General features: G+C 48.0%; 1 protein-coding gene across 7 annotated transcripts in view; it reads left to right on the top strand.

The window, feature by feature from the left end:
* The window catches only part of LOC147097931 (transcription factor COE2), a 362,047-nt gene that overhangs the window by 39,051 nt on the left and 300,030 nt on the right, over positions 1-22,966 (top strand). For all 7 annotated transcript variants that reach the window (XM_085971014.1, XM_085971015.1, XM_085971013.1 and 4 more), the window contains one exon: positions 4,322-4,390. In XM_085971014.1, coding sequence (XP_085827140.1) covers positions 4,322-4,390 — 69 coding nt within the window. The remainder of the gene's footprint in view (positions 1-4,321; positions 4,391-22,966) is intronic.

The following is a 22,966-nucleotide window of genomic DNA, read 5'->3' on the forward strand; positions in this document are numbered from 1 at the left end:
AGTGTAGAGGGAGCTTTACTCTGTATCTAACCCATGCTGTACCTGCCCTGGGAGTGTTTGATGGGACAGTGTAGAGGGAGCTTTACTCTGTATCTAACCCGTGCTGTACCTGCCCTGGGAGTGTTTGATGGGACAGTGTAGAGGGAGCTTTACTCTGTATCTAACCCGTGCTGTCCCTGCCCTGGGAGTGTTTGATGGGACAGTGTAGAGGGAGCTTTACTCTGTATCTAACCCGTGCTGTACCTGGTTTGGGAGTGTTTGATGGGACAGTGTAGAGGGAGCTTTACTCTGTATCTAACCCATGCTGTACATGCCCTGGGAGTGTTTGATGGGACAGTGTAGAGGGAGCTTTACTCTGTATCTAACCCATGCTGTCCCTGCCCTGGGAGTGTTTGATGCGACAGTGTAGAGGGAGCTTTACTCTGTATCTAACCTGTGCTGTTCCTGCCCTGGGAGTGTTTGATGGGACAGTATAGAGGGAGCTTTACTCTGTACCTAACCCATGCTGTTCCTGCCCTGGGAGTGTTTGATGGGACAATGTAGAGGGAACTTTGCTCTGTATCTAACCCATTCTGTATCTGCCCTGGGAGTGTTTAATGGGACAGTGTAGAGGGAGCTTTACTCCGTATCTAAAGTGTTTGATGGGACAGTGTAGATGGAGCTTTACTCCGTATCTAACCCATGCTGTACCTGCCCTGGGAGTGTTTAATGGGACAGTGTAGCGGGAGCTTTGCTCTGTATCTAACCCGTGCTGTATCTGCCCTGGGAATGTTTGATGGGACAGTGTAGAGGGAGATTTACTCTGTATCTAACCCATGCTGTTCCTGCCCTGGGAGTGTTTGATGGGGCAGTGTAGAGGGAGCTTTACTCTGTATCTAACACATGCTGTACCTGCCCTGGGATTGTTTAATGGGACAGCGTAGAGGGAGCTTTACTCTGTATCTAACACATGCTGTACCTGCCCTGGGATTGTTTAATGGGACAGCGTAGAGGGAGATTTACTCTGTATCTAACCTATGCTGTTCCTGCCCTGGGAGTGTTCAATGAGACAGTGTAGAGGGAGCTTTACTCTGTATCTAACCCGTGCTGTACCTGCCCTGGGAGTGTTTAATGGGACAGTGTAGAGGGAGCTTTACTCTGTATCTAACCCGTGCTGTACCTGCCCTGGGAGTGTTTGGTGGGGCAGTGCAGAGGGTGCTTTACTCTGTATCTAACCCGTGCTGTCCCTGCCCTGGGAGTGTTTGATGGGACAGTGTAGAGGGAGCTTTACTCTGTATCTAACCCGTGCTGTACCTGCCCTGGGTGTGGTTAATGAGACAGTGTAGAGGGAGCTTTACTCTGTATCTAACCCGTGCTGTACCTGCCCTGGGAGTGTTTGATGGGACAGTTTAGAGGGAGCTTTACTCTGTATCTAACCCGTGCTGTCCCTGCCCTGGGAGTGTTTGATGGGACAGTGTAGAGGGAGCTTTACTCTGTATCTAACCCATGCTGTACCTGCCCTGGGAGTGTTTGATGGGTCAGTGTAGAGGGAGCTTTACTCTGTATCTAACCCGTGCTGTCCCTGCCCTGGGAGTGTTTGATGGGACAGTGTAGAGGGAGCTTTACTCTGTATCTAACCCGTGCTGTACCTGCCCTGGGAGTGTTTGATGGGACAGTGTCGAGGGAGCTTTACTCTGTATCTAACCCGTGCTGTCCCTGCCCTGGGAGTGTTTGATGGGACGGTGTAGAGGGAGCTTTACTCTGTATCTAACCCGTGCTGTCCCTGCCCTGGAAGTGTTTGATGGGACAGTGTAAAGGGAGCTTTACTCTGTATCTAACCCGTGCTGTACCTGCCCTGGGAGTATTTGATGGGGACAGTGTAGAGGGAGCTTTACTCTGTATCTAACCCATACTGTGCCTGCCCTGGGAGTGTTTGATGGGACAGTGTAGAGGGAGCTTTACTCTTTATCTAACCCGTGCTGTACCTGGTCTGGGAGTGTTTGATGGGACAGTGCAGAGGGAGCTTTACTCTGTATCTAACCCGTGCTGTACCTGGTCTGGGAGTGTTTGATGGGACAGTGCAGAGGGAGCTTTACTCTGTATCTAACCCGTGCTGTACCTGGTCTGGGAGTGTTTGATGGGACAGTGTAGAGGGAGCTTTACTCTGTATCTAACCTGTGCTGTACCTGGTCTGGGAGTGTTTATTGCTGACAGTGGGTGCTTGAAATGGGAAGTGTTCCATTCCCCAGCACTAACATCCCTTACCTCGACAAGCACAAAATTTACTAAAAAGTGAAACAATTCGGCAACAACTGAAGCCAATGGAACAGCCCCCCCCCCCCCCCGCAATAAACCCTAATTGTTATCAATTTTGTCAGACAGGATTTTGATGTTGATGCTCATTCAGTTGGTTCTGAGAGAAAAAAAAATGCATGCACAGCAGGGTAAAGTTCGTGAAAATTCTGTGGTTCAAATTGTCACTGTGACATGAGTAAAGTGCACCGCAAAGATAATGCGGACAAGGAATTTAAATGGATCTCAGCTGTGGGCCCCACTCTGCTCAATGTACATCCAGGACCGCAGGATGTCCACACCACTACTAGTTCCCAATGTCACTATTCTAATGTTTGTGTCCATACAATATTATATAAGCACTACATACATTTTTTGAGGGAAAAAAAACCATGTGCAGAATATGTTTTCCACCCTGGTGTTGGTCCAACAATAATACGCAATTTATCTTTAAGGTAATTAAAGTATTGGTAGCTACTTTCCTGTGTTACCCAGCTGGAAAAAGATGAGATTACTAAAGATATATTTTGGTTCTGTTTGTTGGCCAGTCTCTGGCACTGCTAATTGAAAACAATTTTAGAAACATAGAAACATAGAAAAATAGGAGCAGGAGTCGGCCATTCAGCCCCTCGAGCCTGCTCCGCCATTTAATATGATCATGGCTGATCCTCTATCTCAATACCATATTCCCGCTCTCTCCCTATACCCCTTCATGCCTTTTGTGTCTAGAAATCTATCTATCTCCTTCTTAAATATATTCAGTGACTTGGCCTCCACAGCCTTCTGTGGTAGAGAATTCTACAGGTTCACCACCCTCTGAGTGAAGAAATTTCTCCTCATCTCAGTCCTAAATGTCCTACCCCGTATCCTGAGACTGTGACCCCTCGTTCTAGACCCCCCAGCCAGGGAAAACATCCTCCCTGCATCCAGTCTGTCTAGCCCTGTCAGAATTTCATACGCTTCAATGAGATCTCTAGTGAATACGGGCCTATTTGACCCAATCTCTCCTCATACGACAGTCCTGCCATCCCAGGAATCAGTCTGGTGAACCTTCGCTGCACTCCCTCTATGGCAAGTATATCCTTTCTTTGGTAAGGAGACCAAAACTGTACACAGTACTCCAGGTGTGGTCTCACCAAGGCCCTGTATAACTGTAGATTTTCATAGGAAATGTTCAAAACCTCATTAAAAAAAAGCTTTCCGTTCAGTGGGTAGATGGGCTATATGGGCCGTGATGGACATAGGTACCATACCATGTCCGCATTGAGTCAGTTGATCTCAGCTAGGGCAAGGATAAGGCTGCTGCAATCAGCCCGGCTGCCATTCCTGAGCAGAGATCGCTGGACAGCGGATCAGGAGTAGGAGTGGCTATTTTTTTTTTGCCACCCAGCACAGAGGAAGAAGCCCAAGTTACGGCAGCCTGGGACAAGGACTCAACCTGGGATCTCACAGTGTGTGTTATATTACGATGGCGCCTTTCCTTATGACGTCATGGAGAGCAGGCTGCGATACTCTTAATTCATGACTGGAAAGTTGTGCCCTCCCCCTGTAACCAGCCCAGTGTTAGACAACTCAAAATGCTCTCATAAGAAATAGGAGCAGGAGTAGGCCGTGCGGCCCCTCGAGCCTGCTCCACCTTTCAATAAGACTATGGCTGATCTTCTACCTCAATTCCACTTTCCCAGCCTTTCCCCATATCTCTCTCCCCAGATACAGCCCAAATTTGGAAGGATGGTATCTCCAGTTCTAGCATTGGGTGTTTTCACAGTGTGGGAGGAGGCCCGTGTGGAGTACAATCATCGGCATGGACCTGTTGGGCCGAATGGCCTGTTTCTGTGCTGTAAATACTGCATAGGACTATGTAACGCAGCATGCAAATGTCATCGAGCCGTGGTGTTGGTGTTCCAATGTGCCCATTGTGCAGTTCCAAGGCGGCTCCTTCCTCCCAGCAGTATTGGCGTGTGCTGTTGGCCTGATGGTTCTTTCTCTGCCTCCCAGCAGTATTGGCGTGTGCTGTTTGCCTGATGGTTCTTTCTCTGCTTCCTTCCAGCCGCTGTTGTGAAAAGAAGAGCTGTGGCAATAGAAACGAAACTCCATCGGATCCCGTCATCATTGACAGGTAGGAAGCAGTGTTTATTCTCTTTCAAGGAAAGTCTTCTGAGCGGCGCCGGGTTGACCATGCTGTGGTGTTGCGGGTTTTCACGCGGCTGGTTTGTGCTGCTGTCGTCGTCATGGCGTCGGGCTGTAGACCTTGTTTCCGATGGGGCGCGTCAAGGTGCCCAGCTGTGACCTTTAGTGTATCGTTCAGGGAGAATGGGCAGGGTGAGAAAGTCGTGGCACCTGGCCATCGTGCATTGACAATGGTTGCCAGCAGGCGATGGTGAAGTACGTGTAGAATGGAGGAACGACTGGGCAAATGGTGGGTGCCCAGTGGCTGGTGGTTGTGGCACATGATTTAAGAACAAGGCATCAGGAGATAACACATTCGTGGTGACATGAATCTTGTCATTCATGTGGAAATGACTTATGAAACAATACTGGGCGGCCTGCTGGTGGCGCTGTCCAGGGAGACTATAAATACTCGGGCATGGGCCCAGCTTGCTCAGGACATTCTTTAACAGGAACTAGTGAAGGACACAACTAGATCTCCATGTTGAAAAACAGTTGATTAAAGCCTTGTTTAACACTCTGACCAAGTGCCTGGTAGTTTTCTTACATCACGTGGTATGCGTAGAGTATAAGAAGACAGGAAAAGATGACCCTGTTGGCAGTTATGGTGGCACTGGTTGTCATTCACTTCATTTTGTAACAGCAGTTCCAGTGGGCCAGAATATACTCCAATGTATATCATCGTACAGTTGGCCATTTTCTACAAATCAACTGGGCATGACATGAACATTCCACATAACCATTATTACCCCACTGAATTCCAAGTAAAAATTCCGGGATCTATACAAGGTTAAAAGGAAAAATGGTGTTTTATGCCATGGAATTGTTTTGTAATTATTGCTATGATTAAAGATGAGTAACAAGACCCAATAGACTAGTCAATGAACCTATGTTCTGTCCAGTGCCTCTTCCAACTCCCTGTCTTGCTCCAAGCCAATAAAAATCAGTAAAGGAAGTGGCCCACTAACTGCTCACTAGTTAATGAAACTACTTCCCGTGTTATGCTGCCAATCTGCTCATTATATTGGAAGCTAGCTCAGAACAGATGCTTTAAAGCTCTTGGGTTCCCAGTGCGAGGCCACGTGATCCATTTGTGTGCCATTGTTGCTATCTTTATTTCAATAGCTGCAGAAGGTTCCAGAAGGTAACTGTTGCACCATCGGAGATGGCTGCCGTCCTCGTGTTATGCAGAGTTGTAGATCAACGGAAAGGTCAAAGGGCAAAGGGTACTGGGGTGCCCTCTAGCACCTCACCAAAATGGCTATTCTTCCAACATGAACCTAGTCAGTGCCGGCGGACAATGGGGCATCGTAGGTGAGGCTGAGCCCGTCCCCATTTGACATTCGCACACACTCTGTCCAGCAAAGGTCACTGGATAACAATCGCCATGCTTCTCACCAATTGCGAGTTTTCCAAGGGGGTCCCTGAACTTCTAAGACGTTTGGGAATGCCTGATGGACGTAAAGAAATCTCCAAAAAAAAAAAATCTGTGTAAAAATACTTCTGTCCAAACGATTGGGTCGCACTAACTACATGAGGCTGAGAACGCCACAGAGAAAGTGATGAGAGTGTACAGTGCTTGTGATCAGCAGTGGGAACCTTGACTGAAATGTCTCTGGCCAAGGATCAGGTGCAGTGATGCTAATTGCCATTGCCCAGGTTGAGGTCAGCTACCAATAACTAGGCATGGAATCTGGTACTTTGTAGCTGAGTATTGCAATTAGCAGCTGAGCTACTGTTGAATCGTGCTTGATAGCGACGCTATGGTGTTAAGTCTGTGAAAACATTCCACAGCCTTCACGTTCCATTGATTTCAGCGACGGGTGAAATAAAATTCAAAATTCTGTAGCTCCTCAAATTGGCCAGCCAGCCTTTGCTTCGTTTTGCTCTGCAGTGACTGACTAAAACATTTCTACAGAGACCAAGAATGTGAGCAATTTAACCGTCCATTGCCTATTAGCACACAGAACATTTAATCCCACAGGCACGAGCAGCTCGGGAAATATTTAGGACTTTTAGATATATTCAGACATACACAACCTTAGGCGCTGTACTCATCTGGTGACTGTGCTTATATTTTCCCATTTGCAATGTTGAAAAGGGAAAGAGAACATATTGAGGGAGATGTTAGGTTAATGATGACATGGAAAAGATACTTGGGGATAAACTCAATGGGGCCGATTTTCAATTATAGTGCAGCTCGCTGATTGGGGAGGGTTGGAAGGGAAAGTCCGATGGGTACTCTGTGGACCCGAACTTTTGTCAACATTTATTCATTCACGGGATGTGGGTGTGACTGGCATTCTAGTATTTATTGCCCATCCCTAATTGCCCTTGAGAAGGTGGTGGTGAGCCGACTTCTTGAACTTTCTTGACCCAGCGACGATGAAGGAACGGCCGATATACTTCCAAGTCAGGATGGTGTGTGACTTGGAGGGGAACTTGGAGGTGGTGGTGTTCCCATGCGTCTGCTGCCCTTGTCCTTCTAGGTGGAAGAGGTCGCGGGTTTGGGAGGTGCTGCCGAAGAAGCCTTGGTGAGTTGCTGCAGTGCATCTTGTAGATGGTACACACTGCAGCCACGGTGCGCCGGTGGTGGAGGGAGTGAATGTTTAAGGTGGTGGATGGGGCGCCAATCAAGCTGGAAGCTAAACTTTGGAAGGGGAGTGTGGGCGTCCCACGGCAGCTGACAGCTGGTGGGAAGATTTTTGTGGGGCAGGAGGAGCAGTCACGCTCCTCCACGTCCCCCAAAAATCAGTGGGACCGAGGTTTTTCCCCCTGTTTTTGGAGCTAGTTAGGCCGCTGTACGTCCAGTTGCACTGGGCAGAGCGTGCGTGGCACACGTTCCTCCCATTGGCACCTGAAAAATTGGGTCAGAGTCCTATGACTGGCAAAGGACAACGTAGTAAATATTTGAATAAGGCTGAAATGCTACCGCCCATTTTGAGTCGGGCAGACCATGGGCGGGCAATAGGTCATATTTAAAAAAAAAAATGAATTTGCCTACAGCCCCATTTTTTAAATTCATTCACGGGGTGTCGCTGGCAAGGCCAGCATTTATTGCCCATCCCTAATTACCCTTGAGAAGGTGGTGGTGAGCTGCCTTGGCATGAACGGAGTGGTAGACTGACAGAAATGGCTCCCAGTGACTCAGCAATGCCCGCTACGACACTGAGCTATATCGACCAGGAAAACCCCAAGGGCCAGTTGTTTGTGTTGAGTTAGCTCACCCCAGCTTGCCTGGCAGTGGGGACACTGCCGATTGCAAAAACTGCCAAGTCGAGTTGGGCATTCAGAAAGCCGCAAGTGTGTCTGTTTGCCATTAACAACTGCATCCTGAGGTGCTGTTATAGTAAGTAATGGGTTTATAGTGAAGAAGAAAATAAGCACAGTGAGGCCAAAGGGTTAACGCAACAGGGTAACTCATGTGGTTTTAGCAATTAGCAAACCAAACTCTATTACATAAAGCGACCATTACCTCACACGAATAAAAAAAACAGGTTTCGTCTTCTGTTTACATTGAACTAGTGTACACATCTTGATATTTTCTGTTCATGCATCTTAACTGAAAACACATTGTTCGTCCTACGGAACTCAACGATCCTGTTTCACGCTTGCATTTTTGTACATGAGCAGCTTTTTTTGGACAAGCCATTAGCCAACTCCTACTTCCCCTATAGCTGGATTTGAAATTAAACAACTACCTTCAAGGCAGGAGTCAATCCCAACTGCTTCCAGTTGGGAAATGAAATAACCAGATGTCTCCAGACTCAAAATGAACGCTGGGAAATGCTTGAAATAAAGTTTTCCTAATTTTTCTTTGGGGGGGGGGGGCGGTATCCCAAGAGAATTACTGTCAACAAGAAAATCTGACCCAACACAGTACATCATTTAAGAAAAACAAGGAACTATGTTTGACTTTCTACCCGTCCATTAACTGCTTGACTGTGGAACCTGTGAATGCCAGTATTTTCATGAATTGGTGCACAGTGTTCCAAACGTACTGAAACGTGTGTCTACAAATCATCGCCTCGGAGCAAACCAGCACAGAATTGGGCTCCAGTCAGGATTAATGAGGTTTAAGATGAATAAAGCTTTGGCAATTTGCGCCTAACTCCCTGTTAATGAAGCTCCATTGGGAAGCAACGGCGAAGGATTTGCACACGTTCTTACATTCCAACCCTGCCCATGCCTCATGTTTGGCTGATTGACCCCACACATCTCCTTTTCAGCTGAGAGACTGGTCAGCACTTTAATGGAATCCGACTGCTTCAGCCTGCGATCCTATGAGTAGGATCTTGAGATGCATTTGTTGGCCTTCTTAACGGGTTCCAACAAGTGGACTGGCGTCTTCCTCGTAATAAAACGTTCTTATTTCATCATATCCCAATTTTCTCCCCTGCTCATCGAATCTACAGAAACAGGACATTTGGCCCAACTGGTCTGTGCTGGTGTTTATCCTCCACACGAGCCTCCTTCCAATCTGATTACCTCTTCCCATCTGTCTCCTTCCCCTTCTATTCCCTCCTCCCTCCTGCATGCATCAAGCCTCCCCTTAAATACATCAATGCTCTCTACTTCAGCCACTCCATGTAGCAGCGAGTCCCACATTCTCACCACTCGGTGCTTTTTAAAAATTTGTTTTTATGGGATGTGGGCGTCGCTGGCAAGGCCAACATTTATTGCCCATCCCTAATTGCCCTCATATTAGAGGTGACCTCATACTAGACGTGACCTCATATTAGAAGGGACCATATATCAGAGGTACCTGCATATTAGAGGTGCCCTCAGTAAAGGTGACCTTATATTAGACGTCATGTCATACTGGATGTGACCTCATATTGGAGGTGACCTCATGTTAGATGTGACCTCATATTAGAGATGACTTCATAATAGACTTTTTTTTTATTTGTTCATGGGATGTGGGCGTCGCTGGCAAGGCCAGCATTTATTGCCCATCCCTAGTTGCCCTTGAGAAGGTGGTGGTGAGCCGCCTTCTTGAACCGCTGCAGTCCGTGTGGTGAAGGTGCCCCCACAGTGCTGTTAGGGAGGGAGTTCTAGGATTTTGCCCCAGCGATGATGAAGGATCGGCCGATATACTTCTAAGTCAGGATGGTGTGTGACTTGGAGGGGAACTTGGAGGTGGTGGTGTTCCCATGTGCCTGCAGCCTTTGTTCTTCTAGGTGGAAGAGGTTGCGGGTTTGGGAAGTGCTGCCGAAGAAGCCTTGGCGAGTTGCTGCAGTGCATCTTGTAGATGGTACACACTGCAGCCACGGTACGCCGGTGGTGGAGGGAGTGAAGGTTTAAGGTGGTGGATGGGGTGCCAATCAAGCAGGCTGCTTTGTCCTGGATGGTGTCGAGCTTCCTGAGTATTGTTGGAGCTGCACTCATCCAGGCAAGTGGAGGGTATTCCATCACACTCCCTACTTGTGCCTTGTGGATGGTGGAAAGGCTTTGGGAAGTCAGGAGGTGAGACACTCGCCGCAGAATACCTAGCCTCTGACCTGCTCTTGTTGCCACAGTATTTATGTGGCTGGTCCAGTTAAGTTTCTGGTCAATGGTGACCCCCAGGATGTTGATGGTGGGGGATTCGGTAATGGTAATGCTATTGAATGTCAAGGGGTGGTGGTTAGACTCTCGCTTGTTGGAGATAGTCATTGCCTGGTACTTGTGTGGCGCAAATGTTACCTGCCACTTATCAGCCCAAGCCTGAACATCGTCCAGGTCTTGTTGCATGCGGGCATGGACTGCTTCATTATCTGAGGAGCTGTGAATGGTGCTGAACACTGTGCAGTCATCAACGAACATCCCCATTTCTGACCTTATGTTGGAGGGAAGGTCATTGATGAAGCAGCTGAAGATGGTTGGGCCTAGGACACTGCCCTTAGGAACTCCTGCAGCGATGTCCTGGGGCTGAGATGATTGACCTCCAACAACCACAACCATCTTCCTTTGTGCTAGGTATGACTCCAGCCAGTGGAGAGATTTCCCCCCGATTCCCATGCAGGTAGTGCCTGGGGTTGGGTCTGGTCAGTAGCTCACTCCCCCTTCTGGTCACTTTCACGTGTGAACCTCGATAGTGAGGTCTGGATATTTCTCATCAGTGGGGCTTCCTGTGAGAAATGGGGTCGGGCAGGACTTTCATTGGGACAACCCACATTGTAACCCCATCTACTCTGCTGGGTCAGGGTTCATTCAATATTCCAGGTCGGCTCCCCAGCGCTGAGTGTGCTTTCTATTGGAAGTAGGGCATTGTTTGGGAGGGGTAGCGTGTGAAGGTGTAGCGTTCCACTCGCTGATCAAAAGGGCAGGCAGGTCAGCCACTGAGTAAAAGAGAGACTCCTCCGAAACAAACCCCTAGTTCAAATAAACCTTTAGCCCCACAACCCTCCGAGATCTCTGCGCTCCTCCAATTCCGGGCTCTTGAAGATCCCTGATTTTAATCGCTCCACCATTGGCGGCCACGCCTTCAGCTGCCTAGGCCCTAAGCTCTGGAATTCCCTGCCTAAACCTCTCCACCTCGCTACCTCTATCTCCTCCTTTGAGACGCTCCTTAAAACCTACCTCTTTGGCCAAGCTTTTGCTCATCTGTCTTAATATCTCACTTGGCTCGGTGTCAAACTTTGTTTGCTAACGCTCTTGTGAAGGGATGTTTTGCTACGTTAAAGGCGCTATATAAATATACAGTGTTGTTGCGGAAATTTGCAGAGGAGCACCAGCAGCTGAAGAATTTGAAGGGAGACTTCGATTGCACTTACAGCCTGGCCTCCGCTGCCAAAAGACTCCGAGCGCAAGTTCGAAAACAGGCGTTGCTTCTGGGAGGCGGAGCTGGAGCTTGGGCTGCGACTGAGGGAATCGGGACCACGCCCCATCCTCCTGCAATCAGTTGCATTCGGCGAGGCAGGCCAGCAGCGCGCAAAGCACTCTACACCCAAGGAGGGGAAATAGAAAATTCTGGCTGACATTTTTACAGGCACAGATCCGGATCCGGAACGATCTCCTCGCCTCATTTTCCGCTATTATCTGCCCCCCGTCCTGCCCCAGAATGGGTGGTGACATGAACCTTGTCATTCATGTGGAAATGACTTATGAAATGATACTGGGCGGCCTGCTGGTGGCGCTGTCCAGGGAGAGTATAAATACTCGGGCATGGGCCCAGCTTGCTCAGGACATTCTTTAACAGGAACTAGTGAAGGACACAACTAGACCGCCATGTTGAAAAACAGTTGATTAAAGCCTTGTTTAATACTCAGACCAAGTGCCTAGTAGTTTTCTTACGTCACGTGGTATTCCAGAGGAAAGTCGGACCTGAGTGTCATCACTGTGGAGGGCATCACAACTGGGCCTCACCCTGTTGTCACCCAACATTCACATGACAGCACTTGCAAGCAGCAGGTCACGGGGCAATGATCAGACTGGGAACGAACCCTGGCTGACTTTTTCTCTCGCTAGCCCAAGCATGTGGTGACTAATCCTTGCTCCCTTGTTGCTAAGTAAGCCCAGACTGGACACGGTCTCTGGAATCTTCCTGGTCTGTGGTTCAGTACCGTGCTGGATAGATGCAGTCACGACTAAACCTTGCAGAGGCATCACTTGGGGTTGGCCTTGTGTTGGGGACCATTACCCTGCTCAGCATCGAGACGCAAACTCATAACAATTATTTTTTTTCCCCTTCTCTTCCCTCTCCAAAATTATTATAGTTAAATGCTTCTCTGAATTTTCCTGTTTTGTTCCTGGTAAGGTTCCAACTACACCATCCTAACTGGCCTCCCTCCTCCTTGAATCATCACCGTGGTGAAATCAAGACTCGTGGCCCTGTCTCCTACTCCAGTTTAGCCTTTCCCAGGATCTCCTTCCCTCCCTCAATATTCACTCCCTCGTGCAATCTGCATGCTTTCAAACCCTTAGCCCCGGCAATCATCTACCTCCTCTTCTCTCTTACACTCCAGGCCTTGGCGGAAGCCTGCACTGGGCCTCAGGCCTTCACCTGGGTTTCTCAATAAACAGACTCCTCTGGGCATTGCTACAGGGAATAACATGAACCAGATCGGATTGGCACACATTGGCAACCCATCCATCACTTAAGCTTAACCTTTCTAAACAGAATAAAACTCTTTGTGGAAAAGATTAATGAAAACAAAGTCCTGTGTTTCAAGGGCCAAGTGGTTTAAATTTCTCTCTTCGAAAATATGGCTTGAATCACTAAACATCTGACTGTTATAAAGTGGAATGAGAATGTAGAATATAATATTCAGAATATTTTTTTCATCAATATATTATTCCTTGAATAAACATTAAAAAAATTAAAGAGAAAATCTATATATTTTTCTATAATCGGTATCGTGCACTGGCTAGTAACAGTGTAGCTTGAAGTTCCAGAATGTAGTTTCATTCACTGTTGACCTGATGGCTCAGGGAGTAAAGGCACCACCTGATGGACTTGCTGGCTGCAAGGCCCCTGGTTTTATTCCCTGGTTGAGCCAATCTCAGTTGGAGGACCAATTGTGCTGCCCTCCTGGCCTGAATGCTGCCTGGGCTAGGGAGGACAAAAGAAACAGCCAGGGTTCCCAGTCCCGGACATTATCCAGTGACTGTGTGTTACATTGGATATACGGCACAGAAACAGGCCATTCGGCCCAACCAGTCCATGCCGGCGTTTATGCTCCACTCGAGCCTCCTCCCGTCTTTCCTCATCTAACTCTATCAGCATAACCCTCTATTCCCTTCTCCCTCATATGCTTGTCCAGCCTCCCCTTAAATCCATCTATACTATTCGCTTCAACCACTCCCTGTGGTAGCGAGTTCCACATTCTCACCACTCTCTGGGTAAAGAAGTTTCTTCTGAATTCCCTATTGGATTTCTTGGTGACTATCTTCTATTGATGGCCTCTAGTTATGCTCTTCCCCACAAGTGGAAACATTCTCTCTGTATCCATTCTATCAAAACCTTTCATCGTTTTAAAGACCTCTATTAGGTCACCCCTCAGCCTTCTTTTTCAAGTGTAAAGAGACCCAGCCTGTTCATCCTTTCCTGATATGTATACCCTTGCATTTCTTGTACTGTAAATCTTCTCTGCACCCTCTCCAGTGCCTCTATATCCTTTTTATAATATGGCGACCAGAACTGTATGCAGTACTCCAAGTGTGGTCTGACCAAGGTTCGATACAGGTTTAGCATAACTTCCCTACTTTTCAATTCTATCCCTCTAGAAATAAACTCCTGGTTTGCTTTTTTTTTTGGCATTGCTAACTTGTGTGGGGTGTGGGGTGTGTGTGTTTTCGTGTTTGCGCGTGCGCGTGTGTGGATAGATGCCAGGAGAGGTCAGGATCAGGTTTGGTCGTGATACACTGTTGACGCTCATTGTCTGAACCCGCACAGGAAGCGTGGCGCTTGGGTGAGACGCTGCAGGAAGTGTACCCCGCGCACGGTGGCATAGTGGTTAGCACTGTTGCCTCACAGCGCCAGGGACCCGGGTTCAAATCTGGCCTCGGGTGACTGTCGGTGTGGAGTTTGCACATTCTCCCCGTGTTTGCGTGGGTTTTCTCCGGGTGCTCTGGTTTCCTCCCACAGTCCAAAGATGTGCGGGTTAGGTTGATTGGCCATGATAAAAATTGGCCCTTAGTGTTAGGGGGGATTAAATATGTGGGGTTACAGGGATAGGGCTTGGGTGGGATGGCTGTCGGTGTAGGGACCGGGTGCTAGGGTTTGGATGATCAGCCATGATCTCGTTGAATGGCGGAGCAGGCTCGAAGGGCCGAATGGCCTACTCCTGCTCCTATCTTCTATGTTTCTATGTATCAGTGCCTCAGGACAAGGAGGAGAAAATGGGGGAAAAAATGGCTGTTGCTTTTGAGGGGGACATGGGATGGATACTCTGCTCAATGTAAGGTGAAAGGTCACCAATGGGATGTCGTTTAAAAATAAAACTCAGTATAGGTGGGATTGCAACTTCAGCCATGCAATCCTCCCCGTGATGGACTTCTAATAGCAGATGTAACTCCTTCCTCAGCCCCCATAGGACCAGGAGGGAGGGAGGAAGTAGAAGCTCTCACAGAATTCCCTCCTCCTTTACCCAGGGAGAGTCAGGCCATTTGTAACTCACCTAACATCACCATCCCTGGGGAGATCTGCTAATGCTTCATAGGCTGGGAATCAAAGATGGGACCTCACCCCAGCCTAGCAGGTTGGGCCTACACTCATTGGAATTTAGAAGAATGAGAGGTGATCTTATTGAAACATATAAGATACTGAGGGGGCTCGACAGGGTAGATGCGGAGAGGATGTTTCCCCTCGTGGGGAAATCTAGAACGCGGGGGCATAGTTTCAGAATAAAGGGTCGCCCTTTTAGAACTGAGATGAGGAGGAATTTCTTCTCTCAGAGGGTCGTAAATCTGTGGAATTCTCTGCCCCAGAGAGCCGTGGAGGCTGGGTCATTAACTACATTTAAGGTGGAGATAGACAGATTTTTGCAAGATAAGGGAGTGGGCAGGGAAGTGGCTTTGAGCCCAAGATCAGCCATGATCTTATTGAATGGCGGAGCAGGCTCGAGGGGCCAAGTGGCCTATTCCTGCTCCTATTTCTTATGTATCTCTGCTCTGCAACCTCCTCCAGTCCTACGTCCCAGCTCAGACTCATTGCTCTTCTGACACTGGTGTACTGTGTACTCCCCTCTCCCTCCACTCCAACACCATTCCTGGAGCCTTCGGCCATCTTGCCACTGCTCTCGAGAACTTTCATCCTAAACCCCTTCCCCTCACTACATCTCTCCGCACCTTCGAAAGCCTCCTCAGGACCTCTCTCTTTGCCTTCAGTCACCTCCCCTCCCCCGTAAACATGTCCCAACTCCTGCCTGGTGTCCATGCCCCCAGCACTCACACACCCATGAAGCGGCTTGGGGTGTTTCACTACATTAAAGGGGTGGGGGAATCCATTAGGTGGGGAGACTGGAGAAGCCGGGGTTGTTCTTCTTAGAACAGAGAAGGTTACAGCGAAAATTGATAGAGGTGTTCAAGATTATGAGGGGTTTTGATAGAGTACAAAATGAGAAACTGTTTCCACTGGTGGGAGGGTCGGTAACCAGAGGACACAGAGTTAAGATAATTGGTAAATAAACCAAAGGGAAGATGAGGAGAATTTTTTTTAGGCAGTGAGTTGTAATGATCTGGAATGCACTGCCTGAAAGGGCAGCAGAAGTAGATTCAATAACTTTCAAAAGAGAATTGGATAAATACTTAGGGCTAAGGGGAAAGAGCAGGGGAGTGGGACTAATTAGACGGTTCTTTCAAAGAGCCGGCACAGACATGATGAGCCGAATGGCCTCCTTCTGTGCTGTATGATTCTATAAAAGGCAAGCCGTTGATGCAAAGAGGCTTCAAGGCGATTTAGACAAGTTGAGTGAGTGGGCAAATACATGGCAAATGCAGTATAACGTGGATAAATGTGAAGTTATCCACTTCGGTAGGAAAAACAGAAAGGCAGAGTATTATTTAAATGGTGATAGATTGGGAAATGTTGATGTACAAAGGGACCTGGGTGTCCTTGTACACCAGTCACTGAAAGCAAACATGCAGGTGCAGCAAGCAGTTAGGAAGGCAAATGCTATGTTGGCCTTCATTGCAAGAGGATTTGAGTACAGGAGCAAGGATGTCTTACTACAGTTGTACAGGGCCTTGGTGAGACCACACCTGGAGTACTGTGTGCAGATTTGGTCTCCTTACCTAAGAAAGGATATACTTGCCATAGAGGGAGTGCAGCGAAGGTTCACCAGACTGATTCCTGGGATGACAGGACTGTCGTATGAGGAGAGATTGGGTCAAATAGGCCTGTATTCACTAGAGTTTAGAAGAATGAGAGGGGATCTCATTGAAACGTATAAAATTCTGACAGGGCTAGACAGACTGGATGCAGGGAGGATGTTTCCCCTGGCTGGGGGGGGGGTCTAGAACGAGGGGTCACAGACTCAGGATATGGGGTAGGACATTTAGGACTGAGATGAGGAGAAATTTCTTCACCCAGAGGGTGTTGAACCTGTGGAATTCTCTACCACAGAAGGCTGTGGAGGCCAAGTCACTGAATATATTTAAGAAGGAGATAGATAGATTTCTAGACACAAAAGGCATCAAGGGGTATGGGGAGAGAGCGGGAATATGGTATTGAGATAAAGGATCAGCCATGGTCATATTGAATGGCGGAGCAGGCTCGAAGGGCCGAATGGCCGACTCCTGCTCCTATTTTTCTATGTTTGGCTCTGCTCCACACACCACAGTGCATTCGCTCACCGAGGCACCGGGGAGCTTTGTATTTCAGAGCAAGATAGTTCGAGACTGGTCAGATTTTACAATAACATTTATTGAACAAAGAACTGACTACATTAGGGCAAATTGCAGCAAGATATCATTTTCTTTGTCTGAAGGGAGCCATGCAGGATGATATTTTGTGAAGAGGAGTCTGGGGGGGGGGGGAGCGGGGTGGGGGGGGTGGGGCGGAAATTAAACAAAAACACAAGACTAATCAAACGTTTACCCTCACCGCTTTCCAAAAATATTCTGGGAAAAAAAAAGATTGAAGTGCTGGGAATTACCCGTTCCTGTGTCTGATACGTGTTAATAACCCCATATAATTACTCAGGTATAAAACTAATTGGAAATATTGCAAATGTCAAGCAAAACTGGCATTTAAGCACAAATTCTGTGATGTTAATTGCCGAACAGGTGCGAGTAGGAATCTAAATGAGGGACATGATTAGAGGAGCCCACAGAACAAATGTGGCCTGTGATTGAGTCAACCACATAAATTATTTAGCAATCTAGGCGACCAGTAAAGGTCATGTGGATTTAACCTTTTGTTTGTGACAGGAAGTTGAACAAAAATACGTCACCACCCCAATCCCCCCCACCCCAGCCCCCACCCCACCAAATCAGCCAACACAGCCCCGCCGTCAGACAGTACGAATAACATTCTAATTCTTCGGGCATTGTGTGAACCTTATGTTCAGTTTTTGTTTCTTCTCCCAGTTCTTTCCCCTTCCTCTCGTAAGCTGGAGCTGTTGCCTGACTGTTACGGTTGTGACTTCAACCTCCCCAGACCAGGGAGCAAGAAAAGCAGACAGCACACCTCTTCCCAATTGCTATTCGGTGCCTCCCAGTCGGCGAGTGATAGCTGCGGGCATCGGGGGGAGAAGATGGTCGGGCTGTGTGGCGAGGCCTCTCGCAGGAGAATAGCTTGCTGATTTTCACCGACTAGGCTGACACACGAGGAAAGGCCGGTGGGGGTCAGGTAATGGATGGCGGCTGGTGCTTGTGGAACGGACCCATGAACCATTTACACCTTTAGGTGAGGAAGGAGCAAGTTTGTAAAGAAGTCTTTCCATTATTTCGCAAACTGGTTTTCAGGCCTGGTTAGTCTATTCGAACATTTTAAAAAATTTGTTCATGGGATGTGGGCGTCGATGGTGAGGCCAGCATTTATTGCCCATCTGTAATTGCCCTTGAGAAGGTGGTGGTGAGCCACCTTCTTGAACTGCTGCAGTCCGTGTGGTGAAGGTGCTCCCACAGTGCTGTTAGGGAGGGAGTTCCAGGATTTTGACCCAGCGACGAGGAAGGAACGGCCGATATACTCCCAAGTCAGGATGGTGAGTGACTTGGAGGGGAACCTGGAGGTGGTGGTGTTCCCATGCGCCTGCTGCCCTTGTCCTTCTAGGTGGTAGAGGTCGCGGGTTTGGGAGGTGCTGCCGAAGAAGCCTTGGCAAGTTGCTGCAGTGCATCTTGTAGATGGTACACACTGCAGCCGCGGTACGCCGGTGTTGGAGGGAGTGAATGTTTAAGGTGGTGGATGGGGTGCCAATCAAGCGGGCTGCTTTGTCCTGGATGGTGTCGAGCTTCTTGAGTGTTGTAGGAGCTGCATTCATCCAGGCAAGTGGAGAGTATTCCATCACAATCCTGACTTGTGCCTTGTAGATGGTGGAAAGGCTTTGGGGAGTCAGGAGGTGAGACACTCGCTGCAGAATACCCAGCCTCTGACCTGCTCTTGTTGCCACAGTATTTATGTGGCTGGTCCAGTTAAGTTTCAGGTCAATGGTGACCCCCCCCCCCAGGATGTTGATGGGGGTCACCTTTTCCTTGCAGGTAATAAAATACTTTCGTGCCAATAATTGAGAGAGTCCTTTTAAAGAATCACGTTTTTCATGGAAATAAATCCTTTGGGGTGGGTGGTGAAGCAGGCACGTGATATCTTCTCGATGATGATGTCACTGGGAAGTGGTCTAACAACATGCTTCAATTAAACCGTTCTAAACACAGGACTTCCTTCTTCCCTCTGATTCCCCCCCCCCCCACCCCCCGTGTTTCTCTTTTCCTCCCCGTTCTCTCCCTCCTCACATGAGCTGAAGTAATCTCGATATCCCCAGACTTCGGTGAGGGAAAGTCAAAGGTCCCTTACTCCGCAAACTTCAACTTTGCCCAAAACTCTTCCGCCCGCATTGAGCCCCTCTCACCTACCATCCACGCCCTGGTTGACCGACATTGGCTCCCGGTCTCCCCCGACACCTCAAATTAAAAATTCTCCCGGTGTTGAAATCCTTTCCTGGCCGAGCCCCCTCCTTTTCTCTGTAACCTCCTCCAGTCCTACAATGCCTCCAACTCTACATTCCTCCGAATTTGGCCTCTTACATAACCACCTCTCCCTTCACCCCACCATTGACGGCTGTGCCTTCAGTCGCCTAGACCCCGTACTCTGGAATTCCGTCTCTGAACCCCTCAGCCTCTCCAGCTCTCTCTCCTCCATTAAGACCCTCCTTAAAACCCACCCCTTCCCTCCTAATAACCCATTCTTTGGCTCAGCATCCTTTTTTTTCTGATCACACCTCTGTAAAGCACCTTTCTCTACATTAAAGATGCCATATTAATGCAAGTTGTTATAGTTTACTCTTCACCCTTTCCTGATCTTCACGGCTCCTCTCTCCTCTGATTCGCTGCCACTTTTCCATCGCTCCTTCACTGGCTCCTTGTCAACTCTCTTCAACTTCCCGAATCCACTGGACTTTCTAGTTTCTTCATTCGCCAGTGCCCCAGTTGATACTTTCCTCCTCCAGTGGCTCCTGTAGAACCACAGAGGCTTACAGCGCAAAACTAGGCCATTCAGCCCATCGTGTCTGTGCCGGATGTTTGCTCGAGCAATCCAAAAACAATCCCACTGCCCCGTTCTCTCCCCAGTGCCCCGTATCTGGCTCTGTTGCCAATGTTTATCCTCTTTTGCCTTCAAAGATACAGTGACCTCTGCATCAACCATTTACGGCGGCAAAGCTCCACCAACTCGCTGAATGAAGAAGTTTCTCCAAACCTCTCCCCCATTCTCACCACTCATCAATGACCCTCATCCTCCAGAAAATTAGTCTTTCCCGATTGACCCTATCAGAGCCCTTCAGAATATTAAATATCCTCCCAGCTTTCTCTGCTCCAGTAGAATTAGTCCCAGTCAGCTGTGGCGCGGTTGTTAGCACTCTTGTCTCTGAGTCACAAGGTCGTGGGTTCAAGTCCTCGTCCAGCGACTTGCGCACAAAAATCTATGCTGACACTCCCAGTGCTGCACTGTCACAGGTGCCGCCTTTCAGATGAGATGTTAAACCGAGGCCCCGTCTGCTCACTCAGGTGGACATAAAAGATCCCGCGGCACTAGTTTGAAGAAGAACAGGTGTCCTGGGGGCCAATATTTATCCCTCAATCAACATCACTGAAACAGATTATCTGGTCATTAGCATGTTGCTGTTTGTGGGAGCTTGCTGTGCGCAAATTGGCTGCCGCGTTTCCTACATTACAACAGTGACTACACTTCAAAAAGTACTTCATTGGCTGTAAAGCGTTTTGGGACGTCCTGAAGCTGTGAAAGGTGCTATATAAATGCAAGTCTTCCTTTCTTTCTTAAAATGGGGTGCCCAAACTGCAAACAGTACTAACTGTGGCTTAATCAATGTTTTGCACAAATTTATCATGACCTGTATTCTATGCCCCTATCTATAAAACCCCAAATACTGTTGTTTTTTTGAAAATGGGGGCTTCCACCTGTATTCATACTTTCAGGAAATTATTCATTTGAACCGCCAGGCCTCTGTGTTCATGCATACACTTTGGCGTCTTTCCACTGACTATACGCAACATTCCTTGTGTTTGCTCCCAGAAAGAATTGCTTCACACTTATCCACATTAAATTGCATGTCTGCCCATTCTACTAACCTGTCCATGACTCCCTGAAGGTCCTCTTCACTGTTTGACAAACATCCTGCCATTGTGTCCTCAGCGGATTTTGAGATTGTGTTCCCTGTCCCAATCCTATCCCAAAGTCCCAACCAGCTACATATACCAAGACCAGAAGTGGACCAAGCACTGGCCCACATACAGAGATGATTTGGACCCGAGCTGCACCAGTTCCAACCCTTCTCCAGTCTGAGCAACTTACTCTACCTCTTTGGGGCTGAATTTCCGCAGGGATTCTGCTCCTCGCTGGTCATAACGTTGTCGGAGGAGCCACGGTAGCCCTAGAAAAACAGCAGAAGCGCTGTTTATGGGTGAGTGGGAGATTCCCTATGGAAATTCACCCCTTTTGATTCCTGTTCCCTCCACCAACTTTCTATCCATACTGCCCCATTTTCACTTATACCACCTGCCTGACTTTTTTTTGAATAAGCCTTTTGTGAGATAACTTATCAAATACTTTCTGAAAATGCATATAAAGTACATCTACTGCATTCCCTTTGTCAATCCCAGCTGTTATTGTTTAAAAATCCCAATTGGATTTGTCAAACATAGCTTGCCTTGAACAAATCTGTGCTGGCTGTCCTTCAGTAACCCATGCATTTCGAAATGCCCACGAATTTTATCTTGAATTATGAATTCTACGAGCTGACGTTAGACTAGCCCGCTTTATTCTGCTCCCCATTCTAGAACTAACATATTACATTGGACACTTTCCAGTCCTCCAGCACAATTTGCATATTTAAGGCAAATTGAACAAATATGGCCAAATTGAATAAATGTGCCAGATCTTCTGCTGCCCCCTCTCTTGATTTTCTTCAACAGCCAAGGGTGCATGCTATCAGGACCCGGTTACTTATCCACCTTGAGTTCTGCTCATAACAACAGAAAATGCTGGAAAAACTCAGCAGGCCAGGCAACATCCGTGGAGAGAGAAATAGAGTCAACGTTTCGGGTCGAAACCCTTCGTCAGGACTGAGAGAAAAGGCAGGAAATGAAACAAAAGGCAGTTTGGGGGCTGGGAAATGGGGGAGGGGATGAAAGAAGAGACATTAAGAGATATTCAAGGTGAGACGAGATGGTAATAGAACAGGTAAAGAAACAGACAATGACTCGAGATGAAGTGTGAAATGCGCTGGCAGAGTGAGAGACAGCTGCCATGTGGGAGAGAGGAAAAAGGAAAAGGCACAAACCAAAAGTGTGGATAAAAAATAAAAATGTAATAGGGACCGAGGTCATGATCTGAAGTTGTTGAACTCGATATTGAGTCCGGAAGGCTGTAAAGTGCCTAATCGGAAGATGAGGTGCTGTTCCTCGAGTTCTGCTCATTTGTTTTCGAATCGATTCCTTTTCTACATGTTACTTCGAGCAATTGTTCCTATCCCTTCTCCTTGATCCTTAAATCTTTGGAATTCTCCACCGCAGAGGGCTGTGGACGCTCAGTCGTTGAGTATATTCAAGACAGAGAGCGATAGATTTTTGGGCACTGGGGAATCAAGGGATATGGGGATTGTGCGGGAAGGTGGAGTTGAGGTCGAAGATCAACCATGATCTTATTGAATGTCAGAGCAGGCTTGAAGGGCCAAATGGCCAACTCCTGCCCTTATTTCTTATGTTTTCTTCTGTTCCTTGTCCAGCTCTGAATTCGGATCTTTATTCTCTGCTGGCCAATGGCTGCTCCAAGCTCCCCTTCCACCCTGTCTACAAGTAAACTTCACCACACCAGAGATTCCTGGCCCTCACACTTTAATTCTGGGCTGATGCATATTCTCTCCTCCTAGTCCTCAGTTTAACCTCTTTCACCTAATCACCACCATGTGTATAACTCAGAACTCCCCGAGTCATTCGAATGCATACTTTGGCTCCCACTCTGGATTTGAGCCCACTATGTCCTTTTCTGGCATTCTTGGCCTCCCTCTCTTCCCTCACCCATCTCTGCCACCTTTTTCCCCTCCAGCAATCCCCTTCCCCAATCCCGACCCCTACCTATCCCTACTCTTCAACCCATTTTCTCTCCTGTTGCAGACTCAAATTCTTCTTGCGTGGACCTCCCTCGACATTCTCTGGAAGACCCATTGTAGCGGCCATTGCTGCCTCATGGAGAACAGCAATGTCCCAACTGCCCCACTCGAGGAACAGCACCTCATCTTCCGATTAGGCACTGTACAGCCTTCCGGACTCAATATCGAGTTCAACAACTTCAGATCATAACCTCGGCCCCTATTATATTTTTATATTTTTTATCCACACTTTTGGTTTGTGCCTTTTCCTTGTTTCTCTCTCC

Source organism: Somniosus microcephalus, chromosome 30 (assembly GCF_052327205.1).
Source record: "Somniosus microcephalus isolate GS21.2 chromosome 30, FLI_Smic_1.0, whole genome shotgun sequence".
In the NCBI taxonomy this organism is placed as follows: Eukaryota; Metazoa; Chordata; class Chondrichthyes; order Squaliformes; family Somniosidae; genus Somniosus; species Somniosus microcephalus.